This window comes from Neurospora hispaniola (assembly GCF_033458365.1).
Source record: "Neurospora hispaniola strain FGSC 10403 chromosome Unknown B0T23scaffold_1, whole genome shotgun sequence".
NCBI lineage: Eukaryota > Fungi > Ascomycota > Sordariomycetes > Sordariales > Sordariaceae > Neurospora > Neurospora hispaniola.
Window position 1 is genome coordinate 3784810 of NW_026944406.1, and position 14751 is coordinate 3799560.

General features: G+C 52.1%; 5 protein-coding genes across 5 annotated transcripts; 2 read left to right on the forward strand and 3 right to left on the reverse strand.

Moving 5' to 3' along the window:
• Positions 1–512: 512 nt before the first annotated feature.
• On the forward strand, positions 513–1619 carry B0T23DRAFT_392265 (uncharacterized protein; the record flags this gene model as incomplete). Its single annotated transcript, XM_062837995.1, has 4 exons — positions 513–748; positions 825–1091; positions 1138–1147; positions 1344–1619. The coding sequence occupies 4 exons, from the start codon at positions 513–515 to the stop codon at positions 1617–1619; spliced, it is 789 nt and encodes a 262-aa protein (XP_062697307.1).
• A 3896-nt stretch (positions 1620–5515) lies between these two features.
• Positions 5516–6508, reverse strand: B0T23DRAFT_370475 (putative ribosomal protein L12). Its single transcript, XM_062836599.1, has 4 exons — positions 6397–6508; positions 6292–6325; positions 6066–6186; positions 5516–5965 (listed from the first exon to the last, which is right to left on the reverse strand). Exons 1-4 carry the CDS (start codon positions 6398–6400, stop codon positions 5612–5614), a joined length of 513 nt encoding a protein of 170 aa, XP_062697308.1. The 5' UTR covers positions 6401–6508; the 3' UTR covers positions 5516–5611.
• Positions 6509–6791: 283 nt separating this feature from the next.
• On the reverse strand, positions 6792–9744 carry B0T23DRAFT_23285 (uncharacterized protein). The gene is made up of 5 exons (XM_062833915.1): positions 9456–9744; positions 9259–9389; positions 8428–9202; positions 7268–8365; positions 6792–7204 (listed from the first exon to the last, which is right to left on the reverse strand). Exons 1-5 carry the CDS (start codon positions 9546–9548, stop codon positions 6974–6976), a joined length of 2328 nt encoding a protein of 775 aa, XP_062697309.1. The 5' UTR covers positions 9549–9744; the 3' UTR covers positions 6792–6973.
• Positions 9745–11015: 1271 nt separating this feature from the next.
• On the forward strand, positions 11016–13723 carry B0T23DRAFT_23435 (uncharacterized protein). The gene is made up of 5 exons (XM_062833939.1): positions 11016–11527; positions 11592–11672; positions 11730–12068; positions 12142–12874; positions 12965–13723. The coding sequence occupies exons 1-5, from the start codon at positions 11362–11364 to the stop codon at positions 13536–13538; spliced, it is 1893 nt and encodes a 630-aa protein (XP_062697310.1). The 5' UTR covers positions 11016–11361; the 3' UTR covers positions 13539–13723.
• On the reverse strand, positions 13704–14674 carry B0T23DRAFT_23460 (membrane-associated proteins in eicosanoid and glutathione metabolism). Its single transcript, XM_062833949.1, has 3 exons — positions 14490–14674; positions 14263–14420; positions 13704–14162 (listed from the first exon to the last, which is right to left on the reverse strand). The coding sequence occupies exons 1-3, from the start codon at positions 14522–14524 to the stop codon at positions 13909–13911; spliced, it is 447 nt and encodes a 148-aa protein (XP_062697311.1). The 5' UTR covers positions 14525–14674; the 3' UTR covers positions 13704–13908.
• Positions 14675–14751: the final 77 nt, after the last annotated feature.

Here is a 14751-nt window from a genome sequence, read left to right on the forward strand (position 1 = left end):
AAACTCCTGTCAAGAACGGCCCCGCACGTTTGGGGGGTTTAAAGCAAAATTCTGTGATGATCCGCGATGGCCAAATAACCAGCAATCTTGGCCAATCAACCAGCGCCGATTGTCAGTTCCAGCGCCTTGCGCGCTCGTGCCAGAGGCCGAGAGATACAGACAAAGATAGCGCCGAGTAGGGCGTGAGGTTCTTAACGCGAATTGACGGTCTGAGTGCGGTGCGGATACGGGTGCGGGTGCGGGGACCTTCGGCGAGCGGGAGCGAACAAATGTGAATCAGGTCTGACGGCGGCGGCGACGTCCAAAGATACGTATAAATGGAGACGACGAGGACGGGGCTCGAACTCGGCGGGACTCCGGACTCGAAATGTAGAAGTAGCGCCGGAAGGTGGAGCAATCTGGACCGAAATCCGAATGTCTAACGCGCGTTTACTGTGTGTCGATTTGTACTGCAGGTTACTTGCGGCCGACACTGACTGCGGCCCGTTAGACAGCGAATTTCCTGCAATGTAATGTACAGCGGCTTTGAAGTGAGTACTGGAAAGGGATCGGGTGGAGGCGATTGCAGGAGGAAGCGGCTTGAAGATCGGTTAGGTTTGTTCGTTGCAGCAGAAGAAGTTAAGGTGCGAGTTCTAGTTGGAGCTGAGATGTCGACCGGAGCTGGTAAGAAGGACGAGTTCCCCTACACCACCTACTCCACTGCATTACACTACACCACAATTGAAGATTGGAAGGACTACATACTATGGTAAGCCCAGTGTCCATGTGCCTGCCGTGTCTGCCCTACCTTATACGCGGCAAGAGCCAACTGAAATTCGATCCAGGTCAAGCAGGCGAAACAAAAGGCACCAAGAGCGACCAAGAGGCAGGGGCACCGAAAGACACCGGGGGCGGCAGGCGGTGCACATTCGCACCTGCGGCCTACCGACGGAACCACACGGAACCTTCCTGTCTGGCTCGCCTGGGACGGTATCAGCCCGGGGGCCCTGTTGTTGCACCCCTGTCGCTTTCCACTTAGCCCCCCGTTTTGGCGTGCTCCAGTGCCCCTGCGTGGGAACGAACCTGCGACTAGAGGGCGTGGGGGGCGCTAGGTAATTAGCGGGTCAGGAACAGTAACTACGACATGTCAATTCATAGCACTCCGAGCGTAGGTACCTACCTGTTATGTACGCCCATATTCCTCTCAACACTACCTCTAGAGGTAGGTACTGTCGAGCTCAAATACTACAGTAAGATCGCCGGGTGTCCTGCAAGTAAATGGTCGCGATTCTTGACAGATAACCAAGGACGATAAATGCACAAGGCACACAGACATCACTACATACCTATGTACACGCGGACAGAGTCGAAGCACCACATCCTGTACTGCCACCATCAATCATTTCAGCATCAGCAACGGGAAAGCCGTCACCAATAGAGCGCCATGCGAGACGTATGCAGCCTTCCAACAGGCAGCATGGGGTGGGAAACAGGGTTGCACTCTGCATCTTGTCACTCCATCTGATTTGCCTCTCCATCGGTGGCCTCGCCCGCCCAGCAACTGCGCCCACTACCCAGAGCAACTACAAGAAGAAGCATGTACCTATCTCTCCTGCTCTCGTACAACTAGCACGACATGAGCAGAAGCAATCCCAATTAACCCTACGGGCGTGAAGCCGTGAACATCGGTCCTTGATGAGACCAAAAGGGTCCTTTCTCTCTCCCCTCCAAAGCTACCCAACCCCTCCTGCCTCTGATTGTCATCAGCACAATGCTGACCGGGAACAGGGGAGTAGATTAGGATCGAAGCAGCGGGCAAAGCTCTCACATCCTCCCAGAAACCTGCATCTTCTTCCTTCTCCCCGTCATCGACATTGGACAGGCTAGCCCACCACTTCCATCACAACGCTAGATCTTTCTCGGCACCTCGGCAGTCTGTAAATGAGCTTACCCCTTGGCGTCCTATGGCGCCCTGAATGAATATGCTGAATGGATGGAGCCATGGGAACAAAAGTCAACATGGTCGAGATGGTGCAGCACGTCTTATCACATTCGTTTCTCTTTTTCATTGCCCATTATCGGATGACTTGGAGGGAGTCATGCTTGCCCATTCCCATTACCGCCATTGTCAGTTGAGTTGCTTTCGCCGCACCCAAACTTGCTTCTGCTTCGCTGCTTCTTCCGATGAGATGCCTTGGGAATAAGCAGCCGCGAAAGAAACATCATCCTGTTCAAACAACCAAAAAGGCGAGCTTAGCTGTCTCTGGCCATATGATACCCCTCCTCCCCCACCTTTCTGGTCAGATCTTGGTGGGTTTGGCAAGAAAGGGTGGTCCGGTCACATAACCCGGACCCGGCGGTGTCCTGGGCTGCAGCCAGCCAACGGTGGCCAAGAGCCCAGGGTCCTATTCAGCGGACGCGCAACCGACATGTCACACACGTAGTATATACACGAGGCGCAGATGAAGAGCCAAGTCGGATCTTTACACAGGCGGACAAGCTTGTAACATGAGGTAACTTCGCAAGTATCCCGTTGCGGCCGCCATTTTATCTAGACAAGATACTAATCCACCTGCCATATCACCTCTTCAATCGGGTGGATCGCTGACATCGACAGGTACTTTCAATTCACGAGCACTTCCCTGAACCAGCTGAACGGGTTCCGGGCGATCAATCGCCGCTTTCACCACGATTCATCCGAAGTTGCCTGATGAGCTGGCCGTTTGAAAATGTTTAACACGTGTGGACAGTCCAGGGCTCTTGATGTACTTCGCTTCTCTTGTCCGAGTTTCCTTTTCCCTGTTTGGAACATGGTAAGCTTGGGTACTTCTTCCCGCCTCACCTCTCAGGAACGTTTCGTTATATAGGGCGGACCACCGAAGCTATTACGTGCCGCACACCTTTGAGGCCACTCACAATGCTGTACCATCAAAAACTTCGTACTGTAACCAGTACCAAAGTAACAAGCACCAAGCAGTTGTAAATAGGGCACGCCAACTTGATCTTACCTGCATAGCACAGCGATGTCAGCACTCACCTGCCGACATACATCGCTACCGAGTATGTACTACCCATAGATGGAAATAAGCTGCTGCGCACACATATGTGTATCCACACATACAATGTGTGATCCGGATTCTCACAGGTAGGTATCACACAGCCGCAAAGCGGGCAATCGAAAACATTAGGACAAGTGGACGGTCAAGCCACTTACTCTGTCGTCGCCATTAATGTCACAAAATTCCGAGAATCTGGATTATATGTTCTTACCAGCGGTGGGGTATAAAAGAGAATGATCCAAAACGAAATATATCGACCCACATTATAAGAGATTCATATTGACGAAGACCGAAACGACTTGTTCATAGACAGTGTACGAAAGAGGAAGCGTGGATGAAACAGACCAAGAGATTCTATTCCTCTGAGTCAGCAAAGGAAGGAAAAAAAAAAAAAAAAAAAAAGGCGTAGACAGAACTTTGGCTACCTACCTACTTATACGGATGATATTTTCAGAGCCCAAAAGAAGGCCTTCATGAAAGTTGTGTGATGATGACATCCATAAGATAGTCTCTCAGTACTTGTCTTTTGGACGAGAATTGCCGTTGTTAACACACGCTGTTATGCATTCACTACTACCCTCACCTATCTCTCTGCCTCTATCCTCTATCCATCAAAGTTTGAATGACACCAGTCACTCACAAATTCCAATTATCACCTTTACTACCCGTCTTTCTATCATCCCTCCCTCCTTCCTTTCGATTAACCAAGCAACTAGCGTACAAATCACGAGTGTCCAACAACAACAAAAACCACAGCTATCTTTAACTCTTGAGAGCCTCTTCCACATCGTATTACATACCTACCCAAACCTTCCCTGGCCGGTGTCCTAGATAGTCTGCAGCAAATCAACGGATGAGCGCAGCTAACTCGCGTTCGCAACTCTAAACTACATGGCATCACATCGCTTACTCAAGATATGCTCGCATTGCATAGCGCCCCCCCCCCCCCCCCCCCCCCCACCCCCCCCTCCCCCCCGCCTTGCCGTATGCACATTCATCAACCCGTATGTACATGGGTACTTTTTAGGTGCCGGCGTCTGCAACTTTTTGAATTGGTGTAGACACCACCAAAAACTAATTTGATATCAAGAAAGTGGTTGTTTGACGGTGCGGTCAGCATGGAGGGGAAAACTTCTTATAAGAATTAATTTTGCAGGAAAAAGGAAAGAACTGAGCTGAGCCCAGTTGGACAAGTCTGAGCTGATAAGTGCGTTTGATAATGGTATTGACAAACCGATTAATGGATGTCTGACCAGTGGAATCACTTGAGCTGAAATGGCCGGGTAAACCTTGGATCGAATTAAACAAGTCGTGGTAAGCGAAAAGAGAGTAGTGTTCATGAAAAAGTGATGTTGAAGTGCCGGCAAACAGTTGCATGGGCGTGCGATGGTGTAAGCATTCGAATACTCAACTTCAACATACCTACTCCTAACTGTCAGTGGAATTGTTGGCTTCTAGATCAACACTTCCTCACTTCTTGTTCCGTATTTATCAAACGGGGGTGATTTGTAAGAAGGAGACTACGAGTAGTGAGTGAAAAGGGTGCTCAAAGGACGACAGAGAGCTCCTGAGAGTGTTGATGCCATGCCATGGTCAATAGATGCTGGACAAGAGAGACATGAAACAAAGTTCAGTTGGGGTGAGAGCCGCTTTATCGACGACAGAACCGACTTAGAGTGCACAGCGGTCCAACGGGACGGCATGAAGACGGGGATGGATTATGGCTGTCTATCCCCTGATATGGTTCCGAAACTCGCGAAGACGAGCACATCCTGTGGTAGTCTTGATGTTGAACAGAGGTCATAACATCAACCCAGTCCATCATCATAAATGTACGACTGTCATTCCCACCGCAGCAAGATCGTATCTCAATGTCACAGCAAGATACATTGGGACCGTGATTCTCTGAAACAATCTTGTATTTTGCTATCTCGGTTTCGACATAATCGTTTGCTGAAGCAGTCATCGTGGGCGGAGTGAATCGATCGACAAGGCGACACACAAGGGCGAGAGGGGAGATGTAGACCTAAATGATGGACCTCGATCTTCCACAGCAATAGCCAACGGAACCCGTGGTGAGTAATAGGACCTTTAATCTTCCTGAATTGAAAAAAGAAAAACCGGGAGTGACCATAGAGAAGAGGTCAAACTCGGGTGAACTTCAGGGACTGCGTAGTCAGTTGAGGGGGCGGAAACACATCACACATGATATCAAAGGGGGGAACGGATGGAGGCAATGAGTAGGGGTTCGGCGCTGCGCTTATTCCTCGAGTGTCTCGCAAACCTAGATACCAAGCCCAAGTGTCGTAATGGACGGCTGTATACAAGTGCACACATCATAGGGGCGAGGAACACGACGGCTCGGCCTTCAAATCGTCTTTGGTGATCTTTGATTTGCCGTCGTTTGGCAGGCCTGATCGTAAAGCAAGCCCTGAACTCCTAAACACATGCCAAGAATCCCAATTTGACCTTTTTTGGCCGACATTTACTCCTCGGGAACTGTAACAAGTCAGCAGGGGCGCTCAAGACCGAAGCCAAGGGACACAAGCGCAAGACGCGCCCATCAGAGCAGCTTATGAAGCGCAATGGGCGAGCAACGTACCATCGATCTCGCCGGCGTGGATAGCCTCCTGGACGGCCTTGGGGCTCTTGCCGTCAACCTGGCAGCCGACGGAGAAAGCGGTACCGAGGACCTCGAGGACGGTGCCCTTAAGCTCCTTGGAGAAGGACTTGAAGCGCATGGTGCGGGCGATCTCGACGATCTCATCAAACGAAACAGACTTGTTGTGCTTGATGTTCTTCTCCTTCTTGCGGTCCCTGGGGGGCTCCTTGAGCGCACGGATGACGAGCGCGGAGGCGGTAGGGACGACGGAGACGGCCGCCTGACGGTTCTGGATGGTGAGCTTGACGGTCACGCGGAGACCCTTCTGTATTCGTTGAAAATCGCTTTGTCAGAACTGTATTCCCCCTTCGTTTCGCTCATGGCGTCGTTCATATAAAGTCGGATAGAGAGCCAGAATTTCGTACCCAGTCACCAGTAGCCTTGGCGATATCTTCGCCGACCTTCTTGGGGGAGAGACCAAGAGGACCGATCTTGGGGGCAAGAGCCGACGAGGCACCAACCTCACCACCGGTAGCCCGGAGGGTGCTGCACACAGAAACCGCCCGTCAGTATGTCTATTATTCGTATTCGTCGCGCGTATCGTGTCGCATCGAGTCGCCTCGAGCGACGGATCGTCGGGTGTGTTCTTACATAACCTTCACCTCATTAGGATCAAACTTGGGAGCTGCAAATTGGGCATATTGTCAGTTTTGAGTACTCGGTCGATGACAGGCAAATAGTAGGGCCATAACTTACGCATGGTGACGGCTGGTGATTGTCAAGATGCACTTGGATGGTGTTCGTGGGAAGGAGGAGACCGTACCGAGGATCCAAGACAACAACGAAATCGAAAAAATCCCAATTGTGGGATCTGGACCTGCCTGCCCTAAGATTTTGGCAGTATGTGGCTGGTGCTTTTGGCGGGGCACCAGCCACAAAATAACCGCTTTCAGCCACAACTCAATCTAGCCCGGTTCATGGTCGGTTACTTAGCGCTGTGCTGCAACCGCTACGTTCGCCTGCCAACACCTGCCAAACTAGGGAAAACAAACCCCCTGAGTCTGATGAGGACAGAAGGCCAAGGCCTCCAGTCTGCCGCCCAGAGAACCACAACGACATCCCATCAGTGGCAAAACTCCAAATGGACCTGGAGACCATCAAAAACAGCACACTGGATTCATATTAATGATGTGATCTATTTGTGTGCTCGTATAAGCCCACATAAAACTAACGCTAGACAATTCCAACAAAGTCGTCCACCGCTTCCCGGGCTTGCATTTAACTTCATCACTTACTTCCAGCCTCTCACTCGGCCTGTCCATTGCCCTCACATTTAGTTGGTTCCGCTCACGGCAAGCTTCATGAGATGCTCCATGAAGGTCTGGAGAGAAACATCGTCGGTGAAGATAGTCTGGGCGCTCTGAGCTCCAACACCGCCATAGGCGCCAGCACCTGATGTATGGGTAGTGGAAGGGTTAAGCTTGGAAAGCAGGAAACGAGCTTGGGAACCGCCCTGGTCGCAAACAATGAAACGAGGGAGAGGGAAACGGTCGGTAATGAGATCCTGTACACAGTCAGAAAAAAGCCCCAACAAAATTCGACCAGAGATGAACAGGAGACAACTTACCCTTGCATCTTCCTTGGGCTGCTCCAAAAGCGCAGCAAAGTTCTCGTATCCCTCTTGGTCTTGGTAGCCGGCCTTTCTCCATTCTGCGATCGTCTCACCATGGAAGATCAAAATGTGGAAGAAGGTATCGAGCAGAAGGATGTGGGTAGGCTGAATGGAGGTAGAGTCGAGCAGAACGGGGACACCGCCTTCTTGGTCGAAGGTGTAGGAGTCGAGCGTTGGTTGAATCATGATGAGCGAGTTACTAACATCCTCATGATTGAGAACGTGCCGATAGAATGCGGTCTCATCGGGAGAGTTGTTAAAGACTTGCAAGAACTGACTCCTACGCAAGTGGAACATGAACTGTGGGTATAGCGTGAAGTTCTTTTCCAAGCGGAACGATGACGGGTCGTCCTTGCGGTAATCGGCAAATCTGGCGCAGAGCCTGATGAGCATGCGGTCGACCCACCGGAGCACATCAGGCCCATCGTCAACCTCCGCCTTGAAAACAGCGATACGCGACATGAGCACGGCTGCTGCCTCCTGGTCGAATGACTGCGCGATGGCCGGGTCTCCGGCAGGGCCGCTGAGGTTTCGGGCAATGGTGGTCACCCGAAGGTGGAAGTGGCCAGACGAGTGCTGGTAATAAGTCAAGAACTGCATCATTCCCTTTTGAGGACTCTGCATGTTCTGGGATGGGCCGCCTTGGTTGGCAATCTCGAAGTAGATACCGTAGCTGGAGTTGGGGTCGATACCACACATCTTCCACGTGCAAGTGTTACCTATGCCGCACTCGGTTTCGCCGACAGACGTCGATTTTTTGTTGAGAGAGACGGCATGACCAATCAACCCAGTAACCTTGAGTTCCTTCGTTGTCAGTACTTCCAAAACCGCATTGAAGCCCATCAGCAGATTGTCATCCGCGTCCTTTTCGAAAATGCGGACGAATGACTGCTTGAACATGGATGAGGTGAAGCTGTCCGTCAGAATCATGTGGCCACCCGTCGAGTTGCATAGACCCTTCATTTCAAGCAGACCAACTTGATCAAGACAGCCGGCAAAAATGTCAATAGTGTGGCCGTTATGTGCAGTTCGCTTAGCGAGGTTGTCGTAGAACTATAGCGAATGTTAGCATGACACAGACTGTTTCCTGCACCACAAGCTGAAGATAAACGTACCTTGAGTGCCTTCTTGTAATACTTGATGTTGTCGCGGTCGATATCGTGATGGGAGCGGATGGGCTCCCTCAGCTCGGGACCAACAACCATGCCAGGTCCCTCAGTGGCCGGACCACCAGCAAAGAGCATAATGCGACCACCGGCATTCTGGAACGACGTTTCGAGCAGGCCAACAGCTACGGACAGCGCAACACCGGTGCAGCGCAAGGCTCTGAGGTTACCGGCAACAGGCCAGGGATCCTTCTGAAGCTGCTCAATGGCCTTGGTCAACTGGAACTCGGCCTGAGAGACCGGAAGCAAGAATCTTGAGGCAGGGCCGGCCGGGAAGGGCCTGCCAGGCTGTTGCATAGGCATGCCCGGACGCATAGCAGGTTGTACGAGCCCAAGCATCTCCTGGACCTGCTTGGCCGCGTACTCCTTGTTACCGCGGAAAACATATGATTTAGGGCACTCGGTGTAGCCAATCTCGTGGACCTGAGCCATGGTGCCGTATGTAATCAGGCCGACAAGGGCGTGCTCGGGCAACAGGCTCAAGCTCATGATGAGCGACTCCTTGAGAGCAGCCAAGCTGTCCTCCTCCTGGCACGTATCGACGACATAGAGGAAGATCGGAGGGGCGGGGGCGGGCCGCGAGAGCCTGTACTCGATGGTAGTGTTGGAAGGGTGCAGCTCGGGTGGAATCGCATTTGCGGTAATGTCCTTGTAGTGTGGCGGGAGAGGATTCCTCGAGAGACAGAAGGGGCAGATCCACAGGCGGGCGCGCACATCGACTTGACTGGGCGAGGGTATCAGCAATGGGCGCGACAAGTCGGGGCGACGAAGATGGCTCACCAGTAGGGGTTTAACACGGAGCGGCAGGGCTGCTTGCAACTGACGGGGTCGAACTGCAGCAGAGGCGTGTCGGGCTTCTCCTTGAGAGGGGTATAAAGGGCGCCGATGGGGACGACGAGTCTGGAAGCTTCCTGGAGAAAGGGTCAGCGATAAAGGGGTTACGCGAAGTAGCAAGTATGCGAAAGAGCGGAACTGACCATGCGGGTGCTGGGGAAGACATTCCAGCTCAGACGAACGCCATCACGGTCCTCGACCTCGCCCCATTGCTCCTTGAGGGCTTCGTAATCCATGTTGATGTCGACGGCGGCGTCCTCGGTCGATGGTCGCAGTCGGGGATAGAGAGGAACAGCTGGAGAGGGGTGATGGTGGTGTCGGTGGTTTGTTGGATTAGAAGATTAAGGGAATTAATGTGGATGATCCGTCGTCTACGCGGTGGTAGCTCCAGAGATAGGTACGGGGCGGGCGGCGGGCAACGGGCAACGTCGTCGGGCGGCTACGTGCAAGGTGTCATTAGCTCCGAGACCTGGAACGCACGAGACACTCGAGACATCCACCGTCCACCACACAGTCCACAGCAGCTGTCTTGCGGCAGGCGGGACCTGAGGCTAGATGTGGAAGCTAGGGGGAAAAGCGGGCTCCGTGCGAGTACATACCGCGGGGGGAGGCAATAAGGTACGGACGGGATCCCAGTTGTGGTGTGTGTCGCCAGGAAGATGCAACAACTGAAGAACCTCTTTTTCGACGCTCCTGAAAATTCAAGGTCCACTTTAAAGTGTTGACTGCCGTCCAGGAAGCCCTGCTCAAGATCACAGAGTTGACGACGCGCTGCTCTTCTGCAATCGGTCAAGTCGTTCGCGACAAGGTGATGGGATAAATATGTTCAGAAATATCCCAATCGCTTCTACTGCAATGGAAGCCGACTGCAACAGGCGATATCAATTTCTGAATTGCGGCTCTGTTGTCATTTGCTCCCCTCCAGTTGTTGAAAAGGACAGGTACCTCGTTCCCCTCCATCGAAAGGCAGGGGGCAGCTCTACTGACAGACGACGGGAGGCTGCTTGCCAGCTGGTAGGTAGCCGACGAGCTGGCGCCAATCACCACTCAACCTCACCGTGCCACCGCGGCCGCCGTGGTACTAACCGCATCTCCAAGCTGCAAGTTACAACCTTTGTTCCGCCAGCACGAAATTGTCGGATGTACCAAGTGTTTTCCCGGTGCAGTGATGTTCCCGGGCGTTGGATCATGAATGAAAAACATCATTGGCGAATCGTGACATCTCGACATGGAAATTGAAACCTACTCAGCATCGTATGCTTGCCCTCACCATCGACGCCTCGGGAGACGTCAAGCTTTGATTCCGTTACCCTTGGGCTCCAGCCATGATTCCGACCTGCGGCCGGCTGGCCGTTGAGTCTTGGCTAGCTCTGATTAGCCTGCTCGCATCTCTGTCCTAATGCTCGGTCTTGTGTCGATCCTACCACCATGCCAGCATTTGGTGTTCTTCAAGAACCGTACCCTGCTCGCCCCATCCTGTTTCAGCCCACTGTGTCGAGCATGACCAAAATACTCTTTTGTGTTACCGTTGGGTTATCCTGAAGAATCCGTCTGTCGCGGGTGAACCCAGTTAAACACTCGCTCGCTCGCTGGCTCAGTCAGTCAAGCCAGCAGATGGTAAACTCGCGGCTGTGCTGCATGGCACAAACGCCCACTCTCCGGTGATCACCCTCTCTGTTGAAAGCAGGCTCACTTTCACTTGTTACTCGACGAGTAGGGATCAGCCTTATCTCCTACTGTAGTGCTGACTTGATGCAACCCTTGGGTACGCTAAGATACGAAAGGGGCCGAGCAGCCGCCAGGTAGCAGTCAACAGGCACCATTGACAGTCCACGGTGATATTACCGTGGCTAACCTCTCCCGACCTCGTTTATAATTACAGTCGGATCCTATAGGATCATCACCTACCACCATGTCTCAATGGCGCTTCAGGGGAGCTAGTCCTTTTCGTGGGCAGAAAGCTGACACGCGTAGCATATTGCTCAGAAATTTCTTCCTCCTCTCCCATTCTTCTCTTCTCTCTCTTGTTGCCTATCGAAATCAGTCATCATGGTCAGGAGGTCGGCTCCCCTTTTGTGCTGTGTAATACAGCCGTGGATTTGCCAGGCGGCTAGCACTACCACCCTACCCAAGGCAGATGAATCAATCGTCCTTCCACGACAGGTTAACGGTGCTATCAGTCCCTCGACATTTCTGCGCAGAGGCTATCAATCGTGTGAGCATTGCCGTCATTTTTTCTTTCTCAGTGCATCATGACCATCTGGCTAATCGAACCAAAGCCGCGGTTTTAAACGGGCGCGTGTACATTGACGGTGGTGAGATCTCGTACTACAGCGGCACTGACATCACCTTTCAATACTGTAAGACTCTCCACGCACTAACTGTTGAAATCATGGTATATCCTAACTCTTCCGTAGCGAACTCCCTGCTTTCTATCGATTTGTCCCAGGACTGGACAAGTGATTCAGTTCGGTTCGACTCAACATCCAAACCGTCCGGTGCCGCCAACCTCGCTGGCGGAGGGCTTTGGGTAGACGAGACGGATGGTGTCTTATACACGGGATTCGCCGGCACCAAGTCTAATTTCGGAGATAACGCCGATCAGCCTCAAGGCCTATGGTCATTCAAGCCGGATGGCACAGGAGGCGGAACCTGGCAAAACCTGAACAACACTGCAGACAAGACGTTTACGGAACAGCCGAGACCGTACAAAGGCAGAACAGCCAGTGGCAATGGTTTTGGTTACTTCCTCGGAGGTACGCAAGCTAACTCTCAGCGGTCTTGGAGACTTCTTTGTAGGAGATCTGTGAAGCTGACCTCGATCAACAGGCTATGAGAGGTTCGGTACCAATGCGTCAGATCTCACCGAGGCACCGATGAGCAGCCTTCTTACGTACGACTTTGTGTCGAAGAAGGTCACCAACGAAACCGTTAACCTTGCTTCCACACAGGGGTCGGAGCAATTTGGAAGCATGCTTTACGTTCCCAACTTTGGCAAAAAGGGCATCCTCGTTTCCGTGGGAGGTCTCATCGCGAAATTGAAGGCAGACAACGACGACGAGAAGCGCGTTTCCTTGGACACAGCACGCATCTTCGACATTGACAGCAGAGCTTGGTTCGAACAAAGCACATCAGGCACTCCCCCCGCACCAAGGCAGGAATACTGTATGGCAGGAGTGGCATCGGACAACCAGACCTACGAGATCCTCATCTATGCCGGCTGGGGTGGTCATTTGGGCAGCGCATCCGTACCCTTCGACGATGCCTACGTGCTCACACTGCCTGGGTTTTACTGGACCAAAGCGCCCTACACAGCGCGGAATCCCAGACACTCCCTCAGCTGCAACGCGGTCGGCGGTGGTCAAGTTATAACAATCGGAGGCGTCGACACTACGAGAGAAGGGCCCATAACATTGTATAAGGGCGTTTTCACGACTACTGATCCATTCCCACAAGGCATCGCGGTGTTTGATCTTGCTACTTTAAAGATCACAGACACTTACAAAGCGAACCGAACCTCATACTCGCCTGCGTCTGCGATTCAGTCATACTATAACGATAAGTAAGTAACTTCCAACTCCCTTCAAAAAAAGACCAACACCCAAACACATTAGAACAATCACTAACCAGTCCCACGTTGCATCGAAAACAGAGGCAGAAAACCCGAGTCCGGCTTCACCAACAGCCAACTAGAGTCCGTCTTCGCGAACCAAAACTTCAAAGCCACCGACAACAGCGACGCCTCCTCGCCCTCGACTCCCACCAACTCCTCCTCACCATCTCCCTCTGGCTCGAAAGACCCCTCTAGCAACACTGGGAGCAAGAGTAGCAGCAATGCAGGAGCCATCGCCGGCGGCGTAGTAGGCGGTGTCGCAGCCATTGCCGCAGGAATTGCACTGGGCTATTTCCTCGCTCGAAGGCGTACCAAGAAAAAGGGCCTATTGGAGAACGAGGAGCAGCAAGTTCAACAGCAGCAGCAGCAGCAACAACAGCAGCCACAATCGCCGCAGGGACAACAACCAGAACCACAACCACAACAAGTACAGGAAATCAAATGGCAGCCGGGGGGTTACGAACCTTATCCTGCTGGCGGCGGCGAGGCGCCATACTCTGATGGTCGTGGGTACGATGCGGCTGGATACCAGCATCAGCAGGCTTATGAGCTTCCGCCACACCATGTTGTTCATGAGATGCCTGAGAGGCGAAATGTTAGTGAGATGCCTTGAGTTTGTGGCAACGACAGTGAAGGATGGTGATCAACATGACGAAACTAGATGAGACGAGCAATGGTGTCCATTTGGGGTGACGGCACACTACCTATTTTACGGTTATGCACTTCCATTGACGAAGCACTTGATGAAGACCGAGGTCGATAATGGCTCTGTTAATAAGAGATTACACCCTTCAAATGAGACGCACAGACACTTATAATGGTGAATTGAGTGGTTGATTATGGTTCACAACATAGCTGACTACTGTTGCAATTTCCTGGCCATTTGATGATTTCACTTTTATCTATTTTGCCATTTTATCTACTTCAAGCCACTCAGTTTTCCTTTCTTACCACCTCGCACACCCCTAACCCTCTAGCTCCGATTAATGGAAAGCAAGTTGCACAGCCGTATACGCCGCCATCAACTTGAGCGCCAACAAGCTCAACGAGCTGGCGATGCCGAACTTGGTGCGGCCCTGCGGTCCTTTCTTGGTGTAGCCAATGGTGTATAATACCCTGGTCAAGCTCCACAGGCCGCCCAGGACGCCGGCGAGCACGGGGTACTTAAGTCCCGCAATGAGCATGGAGCCAATGGCGGGGGTAAGGTTTTCGGTGAAGTTGGCGTGGGCGCGTTGGGCTTTTGTGATGGGGGGGATTTGAATGTTAGCTTTCATTGACAAGGGTACCTAGGTTTAAAGGAAAGGAAAAGGAAGGGGAGAGATGTAAAGAGGACATACCGCAGTTAAAGGCAAAAGCCTTGGGATCCTTCTCGGCTACCTCCTGGGGGGCGTAGGCGGCGGGATACTTGACGCCCGCGGCCTTGCGCTGCATGCCAGTGTTGATGGAGTGAAAGCTGTTGGCGAAGAAGGTGGAGACGGTGGCTAAGAGGACGTAGCTGGTAGAGAATGTGTTAGTACGAGATTATCAGGGAAGTAATTTGAAGAATATGGTGACGTTCACTTACCCGTACTCGTCAGGGAGAGTCAAGGTGATGGCCATTTTGCTTGTTGGTGTGATGTAGTTGGTTCGTCAAAGTTGTGAAGCTGATGGAAAAGAGAGTAAGCAAAGGCAAGTGGTGTTTGATTGACAAGTCAATCAAAATGATGCTCTACGAAAGGATGGAAGGAGAGAAAGATCACTCACTCACGTATATCTCCTGAATATTTAAATAGTTTCTCTCAGTCTATTTGCAACCCTCTTTTCTCTTAGATGTTCACTCGTAGCAA